Raw genomic sequence first — 18,652 nt, 5'->3', positions numbered from 1 at the left:
TTTTCTGCTGGTTAATCACATACAGGACCTTCACAAAACCACCCGTTCCTCCTCCTCTGACCTGTAAGGGGCTTTTAAACACTGAAAGAGTAAGGGGGGAAAAAACCATGCAGGCTCTAATTCTTATATTAATTCTTGCAATGCACACAGAGGAAGATTTTGGCATTTATCTGATCTGTAGTCTCCACAGTCTGGGTGGGGGTAGTTGCGTGGCCTACAAGGCGCAGTTTGGTCCTTACCCATAAAAAAACCAAAAACTATAATGAAACACTCGCTTCGTGGGAAGCTACAGATAACACACAACTTCTATGCTGAGAGACCAATTAGCTGTAAAACATTAACTTTATATGTGTTCAAATCTCTGTCTCGTTAACAACTATTACAAAGTGATAATTCAGAATTCACGCACCACGCAGCGTTTTGCAGCAGGTCTGGAATAAACTGATAAAACATCTTAAACCAACATTTGCTGCCCATAGCAAGGTATTTATTTCAAAAATACCAGTAAAATATTTTCCATTGACACATAATAAATACAATATTATTAAAAAAAATCACAACCATCCAAAACTTCCAGAAAAAGATCTTTTACATTACGTAACAGCAAACAGGACAAAGAACTGTATTCTTAGATTCTGCACTGATCAGAAAAAGAATAGTTCAGAAAGTTGAACAATATAAGGATATTTTTTCAGTGTTAGCACAATGTGCTTTATAAATCACAGTTTTAATAAACTATCTTAATGCTTATCACACTTGCATTATACATTATCTGTGGCACTAGTTAACAGATAATCACATTACAAAGTCCACAGATACTATAATAGCTGACTAGAGTTCAACTCTGTCTTGCTGCAGCTTCCAGAACAATTTCCTCCAGCGCTACACAGTTGGGGTGACTGGTTATGGAGTGGACGTAGCAGTTCAATAACCCCACCTCCTTTCCCAGCACGCTCTGCACCTCGTAAGTCTGCAGGAGTAAAAGCATGGTGAGTAAAACAAACAGTGCTGGACGTTCTGTTCTAGGCAGCATTCAGCTGGGAAGATGCAGCACGCTAGATCCTCTTCCAACAGACAATTTTTTTAAAGGACTTGAAAAGTGCATTAGAACTAATGGAAAAAATGAATGTATTAGATTTTCAGTAATTAAATCACACTCCTGTCTCAGTTGCTGCCCTACTATCAGGCTTTAAAAATTATCTGTTTTAAAAAGAAAAAAGTTACTGTGACTTTGAACTCAGTTTTGCTGAAGCACAACCTACACATGCTGCTTTTATCTTCCTTTCTGACACTTGCAGGACTTCATGTGTGCTGCCAGTGTGTATATATATGTTGATTACCCGTGCTAACTGATCCACTAAAGGAAAAAACATTTTGTAAACCTTCTTACTCTCCTCCCTTTTAATTTTTTGTTGTTCATGCATTACCACCACCAGCACCAACACAGTCCCTCCTGTTTAATGATCTGACTGGCATTTCACCCCCGAGTTGTGCCTGAGCGAATTTGCAGAGATGTGTTCTGTGTGGAGGAGAGGGATGCAAGGCTGGCCTGGCTGCACTAAAAGGACGTTAACACAAGCACTGGTAGCACTCACAGTTGATATTTCATTTGAGAAGATATCTCAGGTGGCAGGTTTACATCCATTTCTTTCCTTAACAAGACTTGCCTACAACCAGCCTCTGACTGTGGCCCTGCCTTCATCGGTGCTGTGCTTCTGTACAGGTATGTGATACCCACAGCGTTGCCTGGTTCAAGGTATAAACAATCTTTTTTCTTTTTTTTCCCCTGGATTATTTTTACCCCAGACCGGTTCTGCAGTCCAGTTCACTGTGCAGCTGCACAAACAACTCCACCGGTGTAACAGAAGAGCTGCCACAAGGTGAGGAACAAGTGGCCCGGGCCAGTGACGGCTAAAACCAACCTCCCTGCCAAAAGAATTGATTACAAAGCTACACCCTTAGAAACTTCAACAGCACTGGCACAAAAATGCCACCTCAAGTGGTATTTCTTGTGATTAATCTTTATCCCGGTGTTTCACACAGGGAATAAAAAAATCTGAGTTGACAGACTTTTAAATACTGGCATTATGCACACTGAAACATGAAAAAGAGGTTGTTTGAATTCTAATTGCTTGAAAAAGAACTATGTTTTGCCAGTCTGTAACCAAACCAGACACATCCTGTAAAACTCAGCAAGACTTAATTGCTACCAAAGGAGCAAACACATTTTGGAAATTTCTTGTATCTCTTTGCTTAAATGAAATATACACCCTCCTCCAGCATAAGAAAAATAATTTATTATTTCAGAGTAACTTTCCACTTTAAGTATTACCCACAAATCCCACTAAAAGCATGGGGCATGTCATAGGAAAATGCTGGAAAACTTGTAAGACAGGGAAAGCAAACTGACCCCAGTACATATCACCTAACTGAAGATATTTAACTGGGATGATTAAACAAGACAACAAACTGACCTTTGCTCCCATTCACGTGCAAGGGAGAGGGAAAATCTTGGAATCCTAATTGGACTTAATGACTCTCTAAAGGCTGCCGACCATCCAGCAGCCAATGCCAGCCAGGAACCTACCCAGGTGCCTCCCTCACCCACGATAAATCTGGGTCACTGTGCCAAGTGTCAGGGTTCTTCTGATATCACAGATTAAAGGAATAACTACTTCACGATTACATAAACTGTACTTTAGCCCATGGATCTCCATGGCTCGTGTGTGTTTCATTCATACAGTTGTGAAGGAGTATCTTGCATGCATTTTGCAAGAATTTGCAAGAATTTACTATTTCCACCTGCCAGTACTTTCAGTGTTGTGCTGTTACAAAGTGGTTGTGGTTTATAGGATTTAGGAGACAGGACCCACAAGGTGGGATGCTTGGAGGGTATCTTTGCTGTCTTTGGATCCTCAGCCAGAGAATGGAGTCAAGTCCAGCACTGCCTGTGGCAGCTCTGAGTGCTGCCTGCAGGTAGCTCTGCAGATCACAGCTGAGCTGAAGCTACACAGCCCAGCTGCTGCACCCCCCTTCTGAAAAGGAAGGTGTGAGTCTCATGAGATGGCAGGGCATCAGCAGCTGCAAGGTGGGATTGCCAAAGGGCACAGCCCACTCAAATCACAGCCTGAACATGGGAAAAAAAAATCACTTGTAGTGAAATCTCTTACCGCTCCTGATGCAGTTCTGAAGTGAACTGCCTAGAAAGTGAGCATCTCCACCACTGGGGATTTTCAAATCCCTGACACCAAAAGTCATGGCTGACCTGCAAACGCACTGCTACTCTGCCTTTACATTAAGTTCTGTAGTCAAACTTTCTTTGATCAGCATTCATTATACCTACCCCATCCTCACCGGCCGAGGACATCAGGAGAGAAGAGATTGTCCTTTGCAACAGCTGGAATGAGAAAATTCACAGGTTTTGCTCATGACAAAAATCTTAAGTGTGCAAAGATGTTCTGTTTGCAGTCACATAGAACAAAGATTTATCATTTTATTATCAAACAGTTTTGTTTCTCTGGCCAAGAAAGCAGAGGAGAGGTGACACAAAAGATGTTCAGAATGGAAGTCTAAAAATACACATTCCTTTTAGACTGTGTAGACTGAGGTTTCCAAAGGCCCAACCTAACAAATCTCTTCATGTGGGCAATAGAACAGTTTGCAAACCTCAGGGTGAACCCAATGGCTGCATTATTTGAGCAAGATCTGGGAACAGGGTTCTTAATCTAGTTTAGTATAAAAGTTTAGTATTAGATTAAATTATGGGATAGCCTTACATATTTTAATTTGTCTTCTGACAGAACTGTTCATAGAAGTGTGGCTTAAAATACCTATGTGTTTACACATCTAGTCTCACTGCACTGCAATATGGCTTATTTCATGTCATACCTTTACTTTTACTGTACTTTGAGATCGGGATGGACAACTCAAGAAAACTTCCAGCTGCATCTTCAAAACTGGTGTTGTGACAACTTCAGAGCACTGGTTGCAGTATAGCAATTCTCTGAAACACACAAAATAATGATGGAAAAACACAGAGAAATGAACAAGCTATCAGTCATAAATCAAAAGAAATAAAACCTCACTTAGTGTATTCTCTAAAATACTTTGCTGGTAGACTTTTAGTAGCAAAGCCCTGGTACAGATTCAGTTGATAACAGCAAATAGAACTCTTCTGTTGGCAGTAACTCTCTTGGAGGACCTAAACTCTTTTGGCAAAAGGATCTTCCTTTTATAATTACTGGCAGCATGGAGAGAGGTTGCTATTTATAGTCACCCCACTTAAGTAAATATTAATCTCATAACCTCCTAAAAATTACGGCAAAAGAAAATTTGTAGTATAGATTTGGCCAAAGTGAATTATTGACTTAGGCCCTCATTCAGCAAACGTTCAATGTTTTCAGTGCACACTTAAGTCATGCACAAAATTAAGCTCAGCTATAAGTGCTTGTTGGAAGCACTTCTTAAACAAATATTGATACTTCATTTGTTCTCCAAATGAAGTAAAAGTGTCCTTCACAGGTGAGATACTTTTTTAATTGGACTACACTACTATTTGAACAGAGACACATCCTTATTTTTGCATGACAGTACAATACAGAACATCTGGTTTTGATTTTCAGCCTTTTTTGTACAACAGAGCATAAAGGGTGAATCTTCTCATCTTCAGGAAAATATTATCTATTTGAATAAGATTAACCCAACTTTTTATGCTTTTTGTAAGCTTTTTCAGTAGAACTAACTTCCTTCCTTCCTTCCTTCCTTCCTTCCTTCCTTCCTTCCTTCCTTCCTTCCTTCCTTCCTTCCTTCCTTCCTTCCTTCCTTCCTTCCTTCCTTCCTTCCTTCCTTCCTTCCTTCCTTCCTTCCTTCCTTCCTTCCTTCCTTCCTTCCTTCCTTCCTTCCTTCCTTCCTTCCTTCTTCCTTCCTTCCTTCCTTCTTTCCTTTCTCACTCTGACTCCTATCCCTTGGGTTTTTATTCCACCAGGTATCTCACACTCTGCAAGCACAAGCTGGCTAGGCAGCTGCAGGGGAGGCTTTCCAAAATTATGTCAGTGTGACACAGGTTCAGCATTTCAGGTGGCAACAGGTCCTGTAGGCTCAGTCTTCACATTCAGGACAGACACACTGCCAGAATTATTCAACATCCTTTTTAGAAATTAATAGGTCTGAATTTAGAATTTAATAGGTCTGAAATGCAACTCTTTCATAGTTAGATAAGTTGTAGCAGAGATCAAGCCCAGTATAAAAATGAGGTGAGCTGGGGATACACAGATTAACAAGGCAAGACACACAAACACATGCACTTCTAAAGGAACTTAAAATCAGACCTGTAGTTTATGGGAATATTTATTAAAAGTAATACTTCAATGCAGTGGGCTATGAAACCTTTATAAGCAAGATTAGTTTAAAAAAAAGTAGTAACTGCAAAATCAAACAATTTCATATCTACTTGTATCTTTCTTAATATATTAATGTAACCTTGCAGGTTTTATCAGTTCATCAGCAATAAAAATACTACGTCTTAGCTCTAGGAAGGAGCAAAGTGCAGCCTGTGCCTGCAGGAATCATTGCATCACCTACTGCTGTTATGGCTACATCTACAAAACACCTGGAGTGCTCTGGAGCATGCTGACTCTCACCTGTCCTGGGGACACACTTCCAACTTTCCATTGCCACATCTGTTGCATGTAGGCCAGGAGAAAGCAGTGCTCTCATTAACTCCAACAACAGTACCTGCAGAACACGGAATTCTTACAAAATGCTAACATTAAACCAGCAAACACAGTCACACTTGGCTTCACAGCAGGTTTGAACCTTTCTGACCCACAGCTTAAGACTTGTCAGAGCAAGAATCAGCTCTTCCAACAATCTCACTCCCTTTCTCCTTTGTCCCTCCAACAAGGGATGAAAGTACAGCAGAGTGTTACATTCTAAAAATACCAGAAAGTAGATAATTGGCAATTAACTTTCCAAACAGGCTCTGCTCTTTTGGTTTGGATTTTACTGTTTTCTGATTGGTTTTTGCTTGTTTGCTTTCTTTCTGGTCCTCAGATGTTTTCTTGGCAATAAACAGCTATAAAAATCATCAGATTGAATAGCTTGATATTGATATTTAGAAAATACAAACCAATAAGAAGCCCCAATCCCTTCTGAAAACAACAATGCAGATTAAATTCCACTAACAATGGAGTTATTCTTCATTTATACAGATTTAACAGAGATTATATCTGGCTCACAGTCTTAAGTGTGTGCGTAAGAAAGGGATGCCAAAGATACTTTGGACTAATAAAAAGGGCCTCGCTAGTTTTGGCAAGAAAAAATATATTCAGAATTTTATGAGAAGCCAATAAAGAATGTATTATATTTTATGGTAACAATATGTTGAAATTATGAGCATTATTTATAGAGAAAAATATTCACCTGTAAGAATGAAATTACACTAAAATAAAACCTCACTAGTACAACAGAACTACAGACTTAAAAATCCAGCCTCTGTTGAGCAAGAATCTCATGGTTCTGTACCCCATTCAATAGAAGAAAGCCTTGGAGACTATGGAGCATTTACAGTGTCTGGACTGCCAGACAAGGTGTTAATCCCTTGCTTTTCTGGTTCTCCTAGGACAAGGAGGGAGCTACACCTAAATAACTAAACTGTCATTTTATTTGGGAATTCAAAGGACAACGAGTCTGAAGATCTGGAAAGTCATTTCTCAAATACAACATTTATGACCCAATTTCTAAGCGTACAACAAAGTATCAGGAATTTCTTTGACAGAATTAGATATTCTATTTAACCATTTGGTTAAATTTTGATTCTTCAGGGCTCATGATAAACTGGGAGTTTCCACAGGTATGTTTCTCTTTGAATGATGTGACTGCTAAATGGAGTTAATTCCACTTGGTGGCCGGTCACCAGTGGTGTTCCCTAAGGCTCAGTATTGGGGCCAGTCCCGTTCAACACTTTAATCAATAATCTGGATCAAGTCCACCCTCAGTGAGTTTGCAGATGACACCAAGCTGGAAGTGTTGGATGGGAGTGTTGATGTGCTGGAGGGCAGGGAGGCTCTGCAGAGGGATCTGGACAGGCTGGATCAATGGGCTGAGGCCAGTGGTGTGAGGTTCAACAAGGCCAGGTGCTGGGTCCACACTCTGGTCACAACAACCCCAGGCAGTGCCACAGAAAGAGTGACTGGAAAGTGACTCAGAGGAAAAGGACCTGGGGGTGTTGGTCAAGAGCTGGTTGGATATGAGCCAGGTGTGCTCAGGTGGCCAAAAAGGCCATGGCATCCTGGCCTGCACCAGCATCAGTGTTGCCAGCAGGACTAAGGAAGGGATCATTGCTCTGTACTCAGCACTGGTGAGGCTGCACCTCAAGTCCAGTTCTGGGCCCCTCACTGCAAGAAAGACACTGAGGTGCTGGAGTGAGCCCAGAGAAGGGCAGTGGAGCTGGGGAAGGGGAGCTGGGGTTCTTTAGCCTGGAGAAAAGGAGGCTCAGGGGGAACCCTCTTGTTCTCTACAGCTGCCTGAAAGGCAGGGGTTGACCTCTTCTCCCAGGTAGCAAGTGTCAGCATGAGAGGAAATGGCCTAAAGTTACGCCAAGAGAGGTTTAGATCAGATGTTAGAAAGACTTTCTTCACTGAAAGGGTGGTCAAGCACTTGAACAACTGCCAGGAAAGTCGTGGAGTCCCCAGCCCTGGAGGTATTTAAAAGACATGCAGATGTGGCACTGGGGAACATGGTTTAGGGGTGGACTTGGCATTGCTGGGTTAACGCTGGAACTCGATGATGTTAAAGATCCCTTTCAACCTAAAAGATTCTATGATTTTATTATTCTTGTTCCTCAAAATCTACCAATTAGTTTGCTGAGTATGTTTCCTTCTTCAATAAAAAATAATTTAAAAACCAAAACAAATCCCCTTTCTCTCCAAACCTTTTTACTTTCTCCCAGCTGTGTACCATATTCCAACTGCAAGATGCCAATGCAAGTACATTTGAAGAAAATCAATGAGGATCATACTGATGAGATTATGTCTAGTGGAGAAGATTATTTTGATAATAATGTAGACTCCCCTTGAGAAAAACACCAGACACCACTGAAGTCAGACCAACTCAAAGCAGCAACTGGAGCAGTAACCTAGTGACAGTCTTGTGCATTATACATAAAGTGATTTCTCAAGTTTAGAATGCTGAACTGCTGTACATCTTTTTCAAGACTACATTTTGCTTGACATACACAAACCTTTTGGATATTTCCACGAGATCCTTCTTTTAAATGAAAATGCACATAGCCAAAATTCGATTTTTACCTCGACTCTATTTTTAAGGGTTGTGACTGGCACCATTAAGAAGAGACTGACAATAGGACAACACCTGGAAAAGCAGGTCTGCCATGTGGAATGCCAAGGAACACTGTGGTTGAAACAATCAAAACATGGAGGTGTTGTTTTGGATTTTTCCCCTCCAATCATTTATCCTCATTAATGGGACAGGAAAGGCAAAAATTCAATCAATAAAGGAAACCTAGGTAAAGTGACTGACCCCATTTTAGTCCCACTATTAAGTGGAAAACTGAAAAAACCCCATACACCTGAGTAAAGGCTTAAATATGAAAATATCTGACGTCAAAATTCAATCACAGATGGTGAGTCATATACTAGGCAAATAGCGTTAATCAAGTAATATTCCCACATATCATATGTGGTATAACTAAGTAGAATTTGCTCAAAGCATGATTAAGAGGAAAAGCAGTTCCGTGCCACATGAACTGTCAACATGTAAGTCATCCTGACTGCTACTATACAGCAAAAAGAGGCCAGAAATTACTCTGCAATGCATAGTGATAAGAAAATAAACCTATTAACCCTAAGATCACAGGTGAAAACCAGAGATTCATCTTGCAATAAAGAATGAACTTTTCATTAGAAAGCAACCATAGGTTTTCACTCATCTGTTGAAGAGCAACACACTCCATTATCCCAGAGCTGGTACGACAGGATCTCCCTGAAACAAGGATTTCTGACAAACTCATTGCATCTGCTTGAACTAGAACATTTTCTATTTTGATGGGGAAGGAACCTCTGAAGAACATCCAGTCCAGAGCTGTACCAAGCTGCTCACAGCCCAGCTTTAAGCAGAAGCTTGGACTGGGGGAACTTCAGATGTCTCTTTCAAAGGAGCAGGAAGGCACACTCCTTCAAGAAGGGGTAGAGAAAGCCTTTGCAGCCTCTTTGCTAGCTGGGAGGATGCCAGTGAGCAACACACATAGATGACCAAAGGTACAAGAAATGAGAGGATGCACACAGAAACAAGAATGAATGAGGTAATAACTGCTTCTCATTGAAAGCCTGACTAACAACTCTCTGACTTAGGAGATAAGAGACAGTGACTGAATTTCAGAGATGATGCATGTCCCTTTGTGTGTTACTGCACTAAAAGTATATTCTCCCACCCAAAAAGTAGGGTCAATGCTATTAGTTTCATTAGTTCAGCAGAAAGATGTAGGCACTAACTAATTGAAACCCAAACCAGTGAATATGTCTTTTGAATGGCATTAAATTATTTCAATACACACAAAAGTGAGAGTTTCCATCTATATATTGCAGCAGCATAAGTATAAAGAAGATATTTTATATTCTGTGTTGGTATTCAGGTCTGAGAGCATACTGATAACAGCTACCTTGCACAAGTTTCAGATTAAACAAGACAAGGTTGTAGGATTAATTTCTCCTTTTGTCATTCTTCTACCTGTAATATAGGACAGGCAAAGCATGACATCTCGCATGTGTGTGAAGTGAGTTCTTGTTTACACAACAGATCACAAAGGTGTACTTTCTCTGCTGTGCTGGGAAAAGGAAGGACAAAAGATGTTTCCTTTATCCTACTACGAACACTGTCAACAAGAGAAAAAGAACACAGGCACTTCTCATAATCACAAAATTAACATCAGAGAATTCTTAACATAACTACTGGAGAGGTTAAATAAAAAGTCAAAAAGTATTTCACACCCAGTAACAGAAACAGTTTTCAAGTAGCTGTATCAATGCAAGATGTACATAACAACCAAGGCTTTGAGTCAAGTGCCTCTAGTTGTGCTTGGTTTTCATTATGCGCTGTTCAACATTTGTCACTGCAAGGTGCTCAGTAATTAATCACAGAGGCACTGCTAAGTTGTGGCTCTGCCATAGCAGCAGGTATGTTTAGTACAGGCTTTGCTTGGTTTCAAATTGTCTTCTCAGTCTATCACATTACCGCTGAAGAATTAATTTGAAAACCATTATTTGCTGTAATTTTAAAATTAATTTCAAATGCTCCAGTGAAGGTGTAAATGCAAAAGTGTATCAAGAATTTTCTACAAGTGCTACTGGAATAATACAAGTTAAATTAATTACGGAAGAAATAGCCTTGAGCAGTTGTTGGGCTTTTAAGGACTTTTCCTCATAGGCACTGTACAACTGGGAGGTTTAAGAAGCTGTCTCGATGAAACATTAGAAAATACATCCATTATTTGGAAACACTAGAAAATCTGTAGTGAGAAATGTTTCTGCATGGTTAGTGGTAAGACCAAGATATTAGACAAAGCTATGATCCAAAGTGGTTGGTGAGCAAATAGTGGCCACATCATACTAAATTACTATGGTAAAATAATAAATTGTCCTACTGCAGCAAAGCTCCAGGGAAATCAGTCACTAACCCCTACCATTCAAGATCTGGGTAACATATCTTACCAATCTGCCCAAAAAATATTGGTATAACTCATTGCTGCCAACATCAACAAGGCTGGCGTGAACATAAGGCTCCTGAAAGAAGACAGTGAAGGAAGGCACATAATGAAACAGATTGTGCATTAAACATTTATTCTGGGGTATGAGTGAGTGGGAGCAGAGCTTGGCCAGCAAAAGACAAACAGAGCCCACAAAGAAGCATAAAATCTTAAATATCCTAATGACCCACAGCAATGCCATGCATTTTTTATCCCTCCACGCTGTTTGAGCAAGAAATCAATATAAAGACACAAAAGATTAAAGTGAGCACAAATAATTAACTGCATTCATTTCAGGCAAGGCCATACAAACCTCTCAGAGCACAAACGGAGCTGGCCTGTGTTGTAGAATCCAGCTCATCGAGTCTGACAGGGCCAGTCAGCTCACTGAGGTCAGCACCGGCAGCCGAGCACAAAAGAGGCTTTTGTAATAAGAGAACAGTACGTTCAACACAAATAATCCTACCTGCCAAAAAAGACATTTCAACTCAGTACAGTAACAAGGAAAAAGGTGACCACGTTAATTGTCACAGCCAATAAAGACAACAATCTCTGCCAGCTACCAAACAGATGAATAGGCTCCATCAGGTTTTCTCAATGACAAAATATTTTGCTTTCAGCGATACATGCACCATGCTCTTGTTACACTTTGCAGCTCCCGGGGAGAAAAAGAAATCTGAATTTGAAGATAAAGAAATTTAAAAATTAGAACATGCCAGAAAAGAGTCTGATGCCACCCAGCATGCATCGCATCTTGCTCTCTTGATAGTAAGCATGGGCACCCCTTCAGTGGTCTCACTTTGCTTCAAAGATTACAAAGAGTAGGTGCATGAAATTCTTTATGTCTCCAGAGTAGAGATTTTTGCTTCAGGACACACAGGCTTTTGCACAGCTTTGTATGCTAATTCATTTACGTTCTGGAAGTGACTGAAGGTGTGAGATGTGAACTAGCCCTGCAGTCACCATACAGAACCAAACTTGAACCTCAAAAAGGAGTGACTGAAAATGAAAGCAAAGCGAACAATCTTAATTTCATGATCTGTATGGGAGCAAAGACTAGCAGCTAAGGTGGTTTAGGAAAGCTTGTAAAATTTCTCTATCTAAGGACATGCAAATTTCTTAAAATTTTTGAGCCTTCTGTCACCTCACAGATTTGATTAACACTGGTCATCAGATTAACCAGTCATCAGAGAAGACTGACAGTAATACTGGTGGACATACAGCAACATCACTGAATTTTTCCTTCACTTTCAAGATCAAGCCAAAAATACAGAAAAAGAAACCTTAAAAGAAAGTTTAAATTACAATCCCTTTCAAATTTCTCATCCCAAACTTGCAAAGTCTCATCTTCATCTGATAATGAACGTGACCTGGCTGGAGGTCACATACTGTGGTGTCAGAGATAAGGGTGCTGCTTCTGTGGGACCCCAAACCACGTGCAAAGCTTACCATTTCCCCACAGAGCATCCTTGAAGAAGACAAGTTGAGAGCCGGCACTGAGGGCTTCTATGATTTTCATACTGAGAACACACGATGCAGTGACTGACACAGCAACAACTTTTGGAATCCCATGAGCCACATTTTGTAGTGAGGAGTCAGTTACAAACAACAACATTTCTCTTTGATCTGTAGGAACACTGTGCTTTGTCTGCGATTAGGAAAAAAAAAAAGACACAAATTTGGACTGCAATTGTTAATTTTTTCAGTAGAAGGAAAGACTAAACATCTTCATATTCAAATAACTCGTAAAACTGTCAGAAATTATTACAGTTAGGGCTTGAGTCAAAAGTTTACTAGAATTTTTTGGTATTCCTTACTTCAGATACAAACATTAAAATCTCTACCTTAAATTAACTTTCTGAGGTTGACTCTCTGGACTCTTGGCTTTACCTCAGTCAACCATCATGCTTTATCATAATTTTCTTGGAGTGTAAATGGGATTTGAAAATATATTTTCAAAAAAAATATGTATTATGTATTTATACTATATACATGGTATAAATAAAAAGATAATTGGATGGGTTTTTTAAGACTTACATAATTTTAGTCTTAAAAAATGAGGAAAGAGAATTTCTACTACTAACATTATTCCTCTGTGGGAACATTTTCTAGGTTTGCTATCAGATAGCATAACCAAGTTGCAAAGTGGAGCTTTTTCTTTCAGTTGAACAAATATCCCCTAAATATTCAAATGATGCATAAACTTAAGGAAGTAGATAACTCCTAAGTAAGAGATATATGAATCTGCAATGACAGTGTAAGTTTTCTGCCCTAGACAGTATAAAAATATCATATCAAAGCATATTTCATGTTTACCAGTGCAAGAAACTTGCAAATTTTTAGATTATAATATTTTAAAATATCTAAGATTAAATAACTTCATAAATTTAAAATGTTTTTTGTTACTCTTTTTAATTTTAAGTCGGCTGATCAAAAATTAATGCTTAAAACATTTAACTGAAAATTAAATACTATAATGCCTGGAGAGACATGTAGCATTTTATTCTCAGAGCAGCATGCCTGTAGCAGAAGGTAATACAACAAAACCCCCAGTATTTTGACTTTGGTTGAACTCTAACTTTGAAACCATCAGCCACAGTAAACCTGGCTTTCTGCTCATGCTTGCAGCTCTTAGAGCAAATGAGGTAATTGTAAATAGTGAGTGGAAAAATTCACAGCTCAGACATCACAGTTATGCCTTAATACAGCATATGCTGCTATTGCACTATTGATGTTGTTGTTTTGCCTAGTAACTACATACATTTGGGCACCTCCTCTGCATAGATAACATTAGGACATTAGCATCAGAGAAAGAATTTTTACATCTGTCCCTTGAGAATTACTAACACATTAAAAGCTGTCTTTCAGGAAAAGCATCCAAAAAGTAAATAATAATAAAAGCAAAAATCACAAGTTAGTATAAAATCATCATCTTGCTATGTGTGACAATTTGTTCTGAACAGAGAGGACACAACAGACAAATAGCAGCAGGATTGAGTTATAAGGAAGGACAGCTCCTTAACCACAGATGGAATATATTTCCTCATATTCCTTCTCAACCACAGTTCAGATTCTGACTAATAAAAGAAGAGTATTTCCATTCCTCCTTCACACAAATTAAATCATATTAAATCAAATACTTAATACTGTACCTACAGAGAGTAAATACTATTTTTTAAGGTACATGTGAATTAGCTCACACAGCAGATTATTTAACAATAAATCTGCAAAACAAACCAAATCATTGTCCCTTCCTCACTTATTACAAGTTGGTGATTTTGCATGCGAAGGGTACATTCTCTTGGCAAAGGCAGCTGCAGGAAACAAGTTGCTGTTTGTGATCTTCTAGGAGGACTAGGCAAGTGATACACTAGCACCAGGTAAAGGTCTTTATATTTCTATAGCAGTTATCCAGAAAGTTAAACATCACAAGAACATCTTCTATTGCTTTTCCATCATTACTTTCAAAAAATTACGAGCACTCTTGTTGTTTACTCATAAAAATTACAGTTCAGCAAGTGAATAACCATTAAAAAAAGAATTAATAAACCTCGTAGGAGCAAGAAAAAAAAAAATAGATCTTTTTTCCTGCTACTCAATATTCCATTCCTCAAAATCACATCTGTTCCTGCATGCTTCATCTTTTCTCTAATTCAGTGATGAAGTGCTTTTACACAAGAATACTGATAACCCGCATCAGAATTTCAGATGTAGACATTCCTGAATTCAAAATGTTTGGCTGGGAGACCCTTAGTCTGCAATTTTATTTCATTTTTCACTAGAAGAGGTTTCTTGGAAACAGGAATTTACGCATGTATGTGTCCATCTTTCTGCTGGCACACTAAAGATCCCATCCAGCTAGTCCTAACTCCATGTTTGCAAATACTCTGTTACATTCTCAAGCAGCATGGAGAAAACACAAGAGATACCCCTCATCTCAGTAGTTAGAAGTACTCCCTGCCTAAAAATTAAATCATAATTCATTGGCTTTTGAAGCAAAAGGGCAAGACCTAAATTAAATTTATGTCTCAAACTTGTGGGAAGCATCTCCAGCTATTTTGCTGGCCGTTCTGGAATTTCTTTGTCTTTAGTTCATATGCTTTGATTCACACTTTGTTCCTTGTGGAGCTGATGGACAATTGCAAATTATTCTCTGCTAGAATTCAGCGCTGGCTGTACTGAGGATACAGTCGCCAGGAAAAAATAAATAAATCAGCAACAAAAAAATTGCTTTAACTACTAAGGGAGCTAGCAACATTATGAAAGAACATTGTAGCATCATTCAGAAACAAATAAAACATAATTGTAAGCTTTCCGGCACAGTATGGATGGCAGATGTATTTACCTAAGAGTTCCTCCCTTTTACTACTTACTGGACCATAAAAGCCAAATTTGCCTGAGGGACTTCTATGGAAGTCAATGAAAATCACCCACACACTTGCATGAAAAGAGCAAAACTGCATTTTTATATAACCATCATCTGTTCCACTCTATTCCCAATAACCAGTTGACTGGGAGTTTCTTGCTACGTTCCTAAGGACAGCATTCAGCCATAAATCGAACCTCAACTAACCTCCTGCGAGCTCCCTTTCCAGAGTGCAGTATTATATCTGGTTAAATAGAAAGTTATTCAGGAATAATTCACTTTCTAGACTGAACAGCATTGAAACTGGTGATGCAGTTCATTTTACCTTTCACAAGCATTTTAGACACGGTGATAATGCTGCCCATACATCTCTTGAAGACAATCCAGGCATTGGGGTTACCCCTAAACAAGATTACTTTTCTTCACATAAACATTACGTTGATTCTACATTGAATTCTTAGATAAGTAAAAAGATTACCTGCAGCCTTCGATACAGCACTTGGGCCCAGAAGCTACACCGCTCGTTACAACCATCGATCTGAAAATAGCACAAAAGTAGGGAATGAGACAACTGTGGTACCAGAAATCCAGTGGTAAAATGTATGTTTTATCTGATTTGTAAAGCAGATTACCCGAAGAATTTCCTTTAGACCATGAACAGCTGGTGGCTGGTACAAATTAGAAATCTGTTCTTCCTCATCCACTTCCACATGTATTTCACCAGACTGAACAGTAAGAATGTAACAGAAGCTGGGAGGAGGAAGATCAGTTGTCATCTATTAAAAAATAAGAAAAAGAAATGTGACCATAAAAAAGGCACTTTAATTTAGCCAGTCAAGTTTTACAATAATAGGCAAAATGAACAAAACAATTTACATTTTAAGATGGATGGGGAAACAAAATTATATGGTAAATAACAAGGACTCTGATGTAGAAGCTCAGTTAATAAACCAGCAGTCACAAGTTATAAGTGAAATCAGCTTGTGTGTATCATTCTTTCCATAATCTAACATTGATGCTCATCAGAAAAACAACTCATAACTTGGCACACTTGGCAAACACAGTGACTATTTCAAGGTGCTTTTTGTTGCTTTGTGTATTTTTGTTACGTGGTAGGAGTGCATTGATTAGGTGGTGGTTTTTGGGGTTTTTGTTGATTTTTTTTTTTTTTTAACACATCCATAGCTTTTCTGAGATTTGGGGACTTTTGCATGTGGGTGGGTTTTTGTGATAGTAAACAGCTGCCGAACTTTTAAAGCTGCCAAATTAAATCCAGGACAGCACAAGGAGATAATGAAGAACAGGAATGCAAGAGCTGCAAGAACTGCTCCCTTTGTGGTATGCCAGATTTTTCTTTTCCCCTTAAAAAGTACCATGACGTAACAACTTTATCAATCACCACTTAGAGAAATCCCAAGCTGGAAAGACTTCTCAGAAAAGACAAGACAATGCTAGAAGATAATTTTTATTGCAAATATGGTAATATACTCTTTTAGTAATGTTTGTTACCAATAAAACATTTAATTTAATATAAGAAATAGAATATATTAAAGACAGTTGCCCACCCATTAAAAAGAATCTGCTTCAAGAAAAACAAAAGGAAGCTGATACCCAAACTCTGTTTGCCTCTGACAGCACCAAAGTAGGTATTTGAAAGCACATACAGTTCAAAAGAAATCCGTTCCACGGATCACTTCCCAACAACATTATCATCATGTTGGCAATATTATTTATGCATTGATGTATAAAACTGCTTCCATAAAACTGTGCATAAAAGTATGCTGTTTGTATCAGAAGAAGATATGTCAATAGAAAGAACTCCACCCAGCCAAAACCATGGATCATCAGAATGTAAGTTGTGTCCTTTGTGGAGTTAATTTCTCTTTCAAACACACGACAGAGGTGTAAATTACATTATTATGGCAAGTTTCCTCCATTTTTAGGTTGCTAATAAAACAGAAAAAATGAAGAAATAACAAGAGTCATAACAACACTAGATGACATTTAAGAGCTTTGCCTCAGCCATAGATATTCCCATTCTGTTGCCCACATTATTTTAATGCACAAACCCATCCATTCCTCTGAGACTTCCAAAACATTTTGATGAAAGGGAGAATCAAATAGAGCACAGCTATTTCATCAGTTTCAGTCTTGATTTTATTTTTAACTGAGGTCTGAGCTTTTTATTCTTCAATATAAACCCCTGGACAATGCAAAGAACAGTCTACATTGCAGACGAAAGATTCTTGGACTTTAGAAATAACTAGTCATATTCATCTTCAGTATTCCCTGGTTTTGAAACTTGTTTATTTCCAGTTTTCTCTTCTGTTTCCCATATTGACTCCTTTGGTCTAAAACCAATTTTTATACCACTAACTTCTTCCCAAAGAATAGCCTATACAAGAATATCAAGACAGTCCAAGCACGTGGCAACCCAGAAGTTCCTCAAATGGTGTCATATTACCAAAATTATTTGATGTGACAGAACACCTTTTCAAAGACAAAAGCTAATGGAAGTAAAATTACAGATGATTTCAGCTTTGTGAATATATAGTAACATACTTTAAATCCATTTCTATATTTTTCCACCCCCTAAAATCACAGAAATGTTCATTAATCTTTAATAGTTACTTTTATGTTCACCCTTCTGACCTCACATGAAACAAGTATCAGTCAATGTCATCCTAACTAGTAAGAGATCTGATTCCAGCAGTCACTCTTCTTCACAGAAGTTAATCTTCAGAAAAATGCTTTCAAACCTATGGCTGTAAAGTGCTTTTAACAAATGAGTTAACACCCTTGTGTATAGATTTCTCAGCAGCCTCCATGATACCTAGTATCTCTTTACTCCTGCAAGGAGAAGAGAGGAAGAATTTGTCTGGACATCTTATCCTAGAGGATTAATAAGGGGCTAATTGCATCATTTTGGAAAGACGCTGCTGATCCAGAGGGCTTCAGGTTAGTCAGGGTGGTTGTCAGAATCAGCAAAATAAAACTTGGTAGGTAAAAAGAGGGAGAGAATCTTGATTCCCAAAGTAAACATGATTATACCACCACCAAAAATACTAGCTGTGAGTGAAAAAATTCATATCCATAGTAACAAAACTTACCATTTCAGAGTCTTGACTTTGTCCGGGAACTTTTACAGGCACTACTGGAGGCCACAGACTGTCTATCAGACTAAACAGTCCCAGTGCCCTTCAAAGAGACCAATAAAATCAGGTTCAAAATGTTTTCCAGTGTTACACATTCTATTAAAAAGATTCATCAAGAAATGTAATCTAAACCATTGCATGATTATGAAAACAATTTAAAATCATATTTGTTTTCTGGAAGCTGGTTTTGATTTGGTCTAGTTAAATCTCCATTGCTTCTGCTGTCGGGTGGAGAGGGAGGGAAGGGATGGATGACAACCAGTGACAAGCAAGTCATGTTTAATCCTTTGCCACAAGCAGCTGGCTACATGGTAGAATTCAGGGGAACTGGGGTAAATGGTATCTTGGAAAGGACACAGATAGCAGCATAAC

General features: G+C 38.7%; 1 protein-coding gene across 3 annotated transcripts in view; it reads right to left on the bottom strand.

Moving 5' to 3' along the window:
* Positions 1-529: 529 nt before the first annotated feature.
* Positions 530-18,652, bottom strand: part of SPIDR (scaffold protein involved in DNA repair) — a 199,616-nt gene continuing 181,493 nt past the window's right edge. For 2 of the 3 annotated variants that reach the window (XM_033075368.1, XM_033075377.1), the window contains 9 exons: positions 18,236-18,323; positions 15,758-15,901; positions 15,604-15,663; positions 12,209-12,407; positions 11,073-11,225; positions 5,640-5,733; positions 3,889-4,003; positions 3,344-3,397; positions 530-970 (listed from right to left, as the gene is read on the bottom strand). In XM_033075368.1, coding sequence (XP_032931259.1) covers positions 839-970; positions 3,344-3,397; positions 3,889-4,003; positions 5,640-5,733; positions 11,073-11,225; positions 12,209-12,407; positions 15,604-15,663; positions 15,758-15,901; positions 18,236-18,323 — 1,039 coding nt within the window. In that variant the 3' untranslated portion in view covers positions 530-838. Of the gene's footprint in view, positions 971-3,343; positions 3,398-3,888; positions 4,004-5,639; positions 5,734-11,072; positions 11,226-12,208; positions 12,408-15,603; positions 15,664-15,757; positions 15,902-18,235; positions 18,324-18,652 lie in introns of those variants that run through there. The other variant, XR_004419640.1, reaches the window with a different exon arrangement.

The sequence above is a fragment of the Catharus ustulatus genome, chromosome 1, assembly GCF_009819885.2.
Source record: "Catharus ustulatus isolate bCatUst1 chromosome 1, bCatUst1.pri.v2, whole genome shotgun sequence".
Lineage (NCBI taxonomy): Eukaryota > Metazoa > Chordata > Aves > Passeriformes > Turdidae > Catharus > Catharus ustulatus.
The sequence above is the reverse complement of the archived record's forward strand: the minus strand, read 5'-3'. Positions and strand labels throughout refer to the sequence as shown.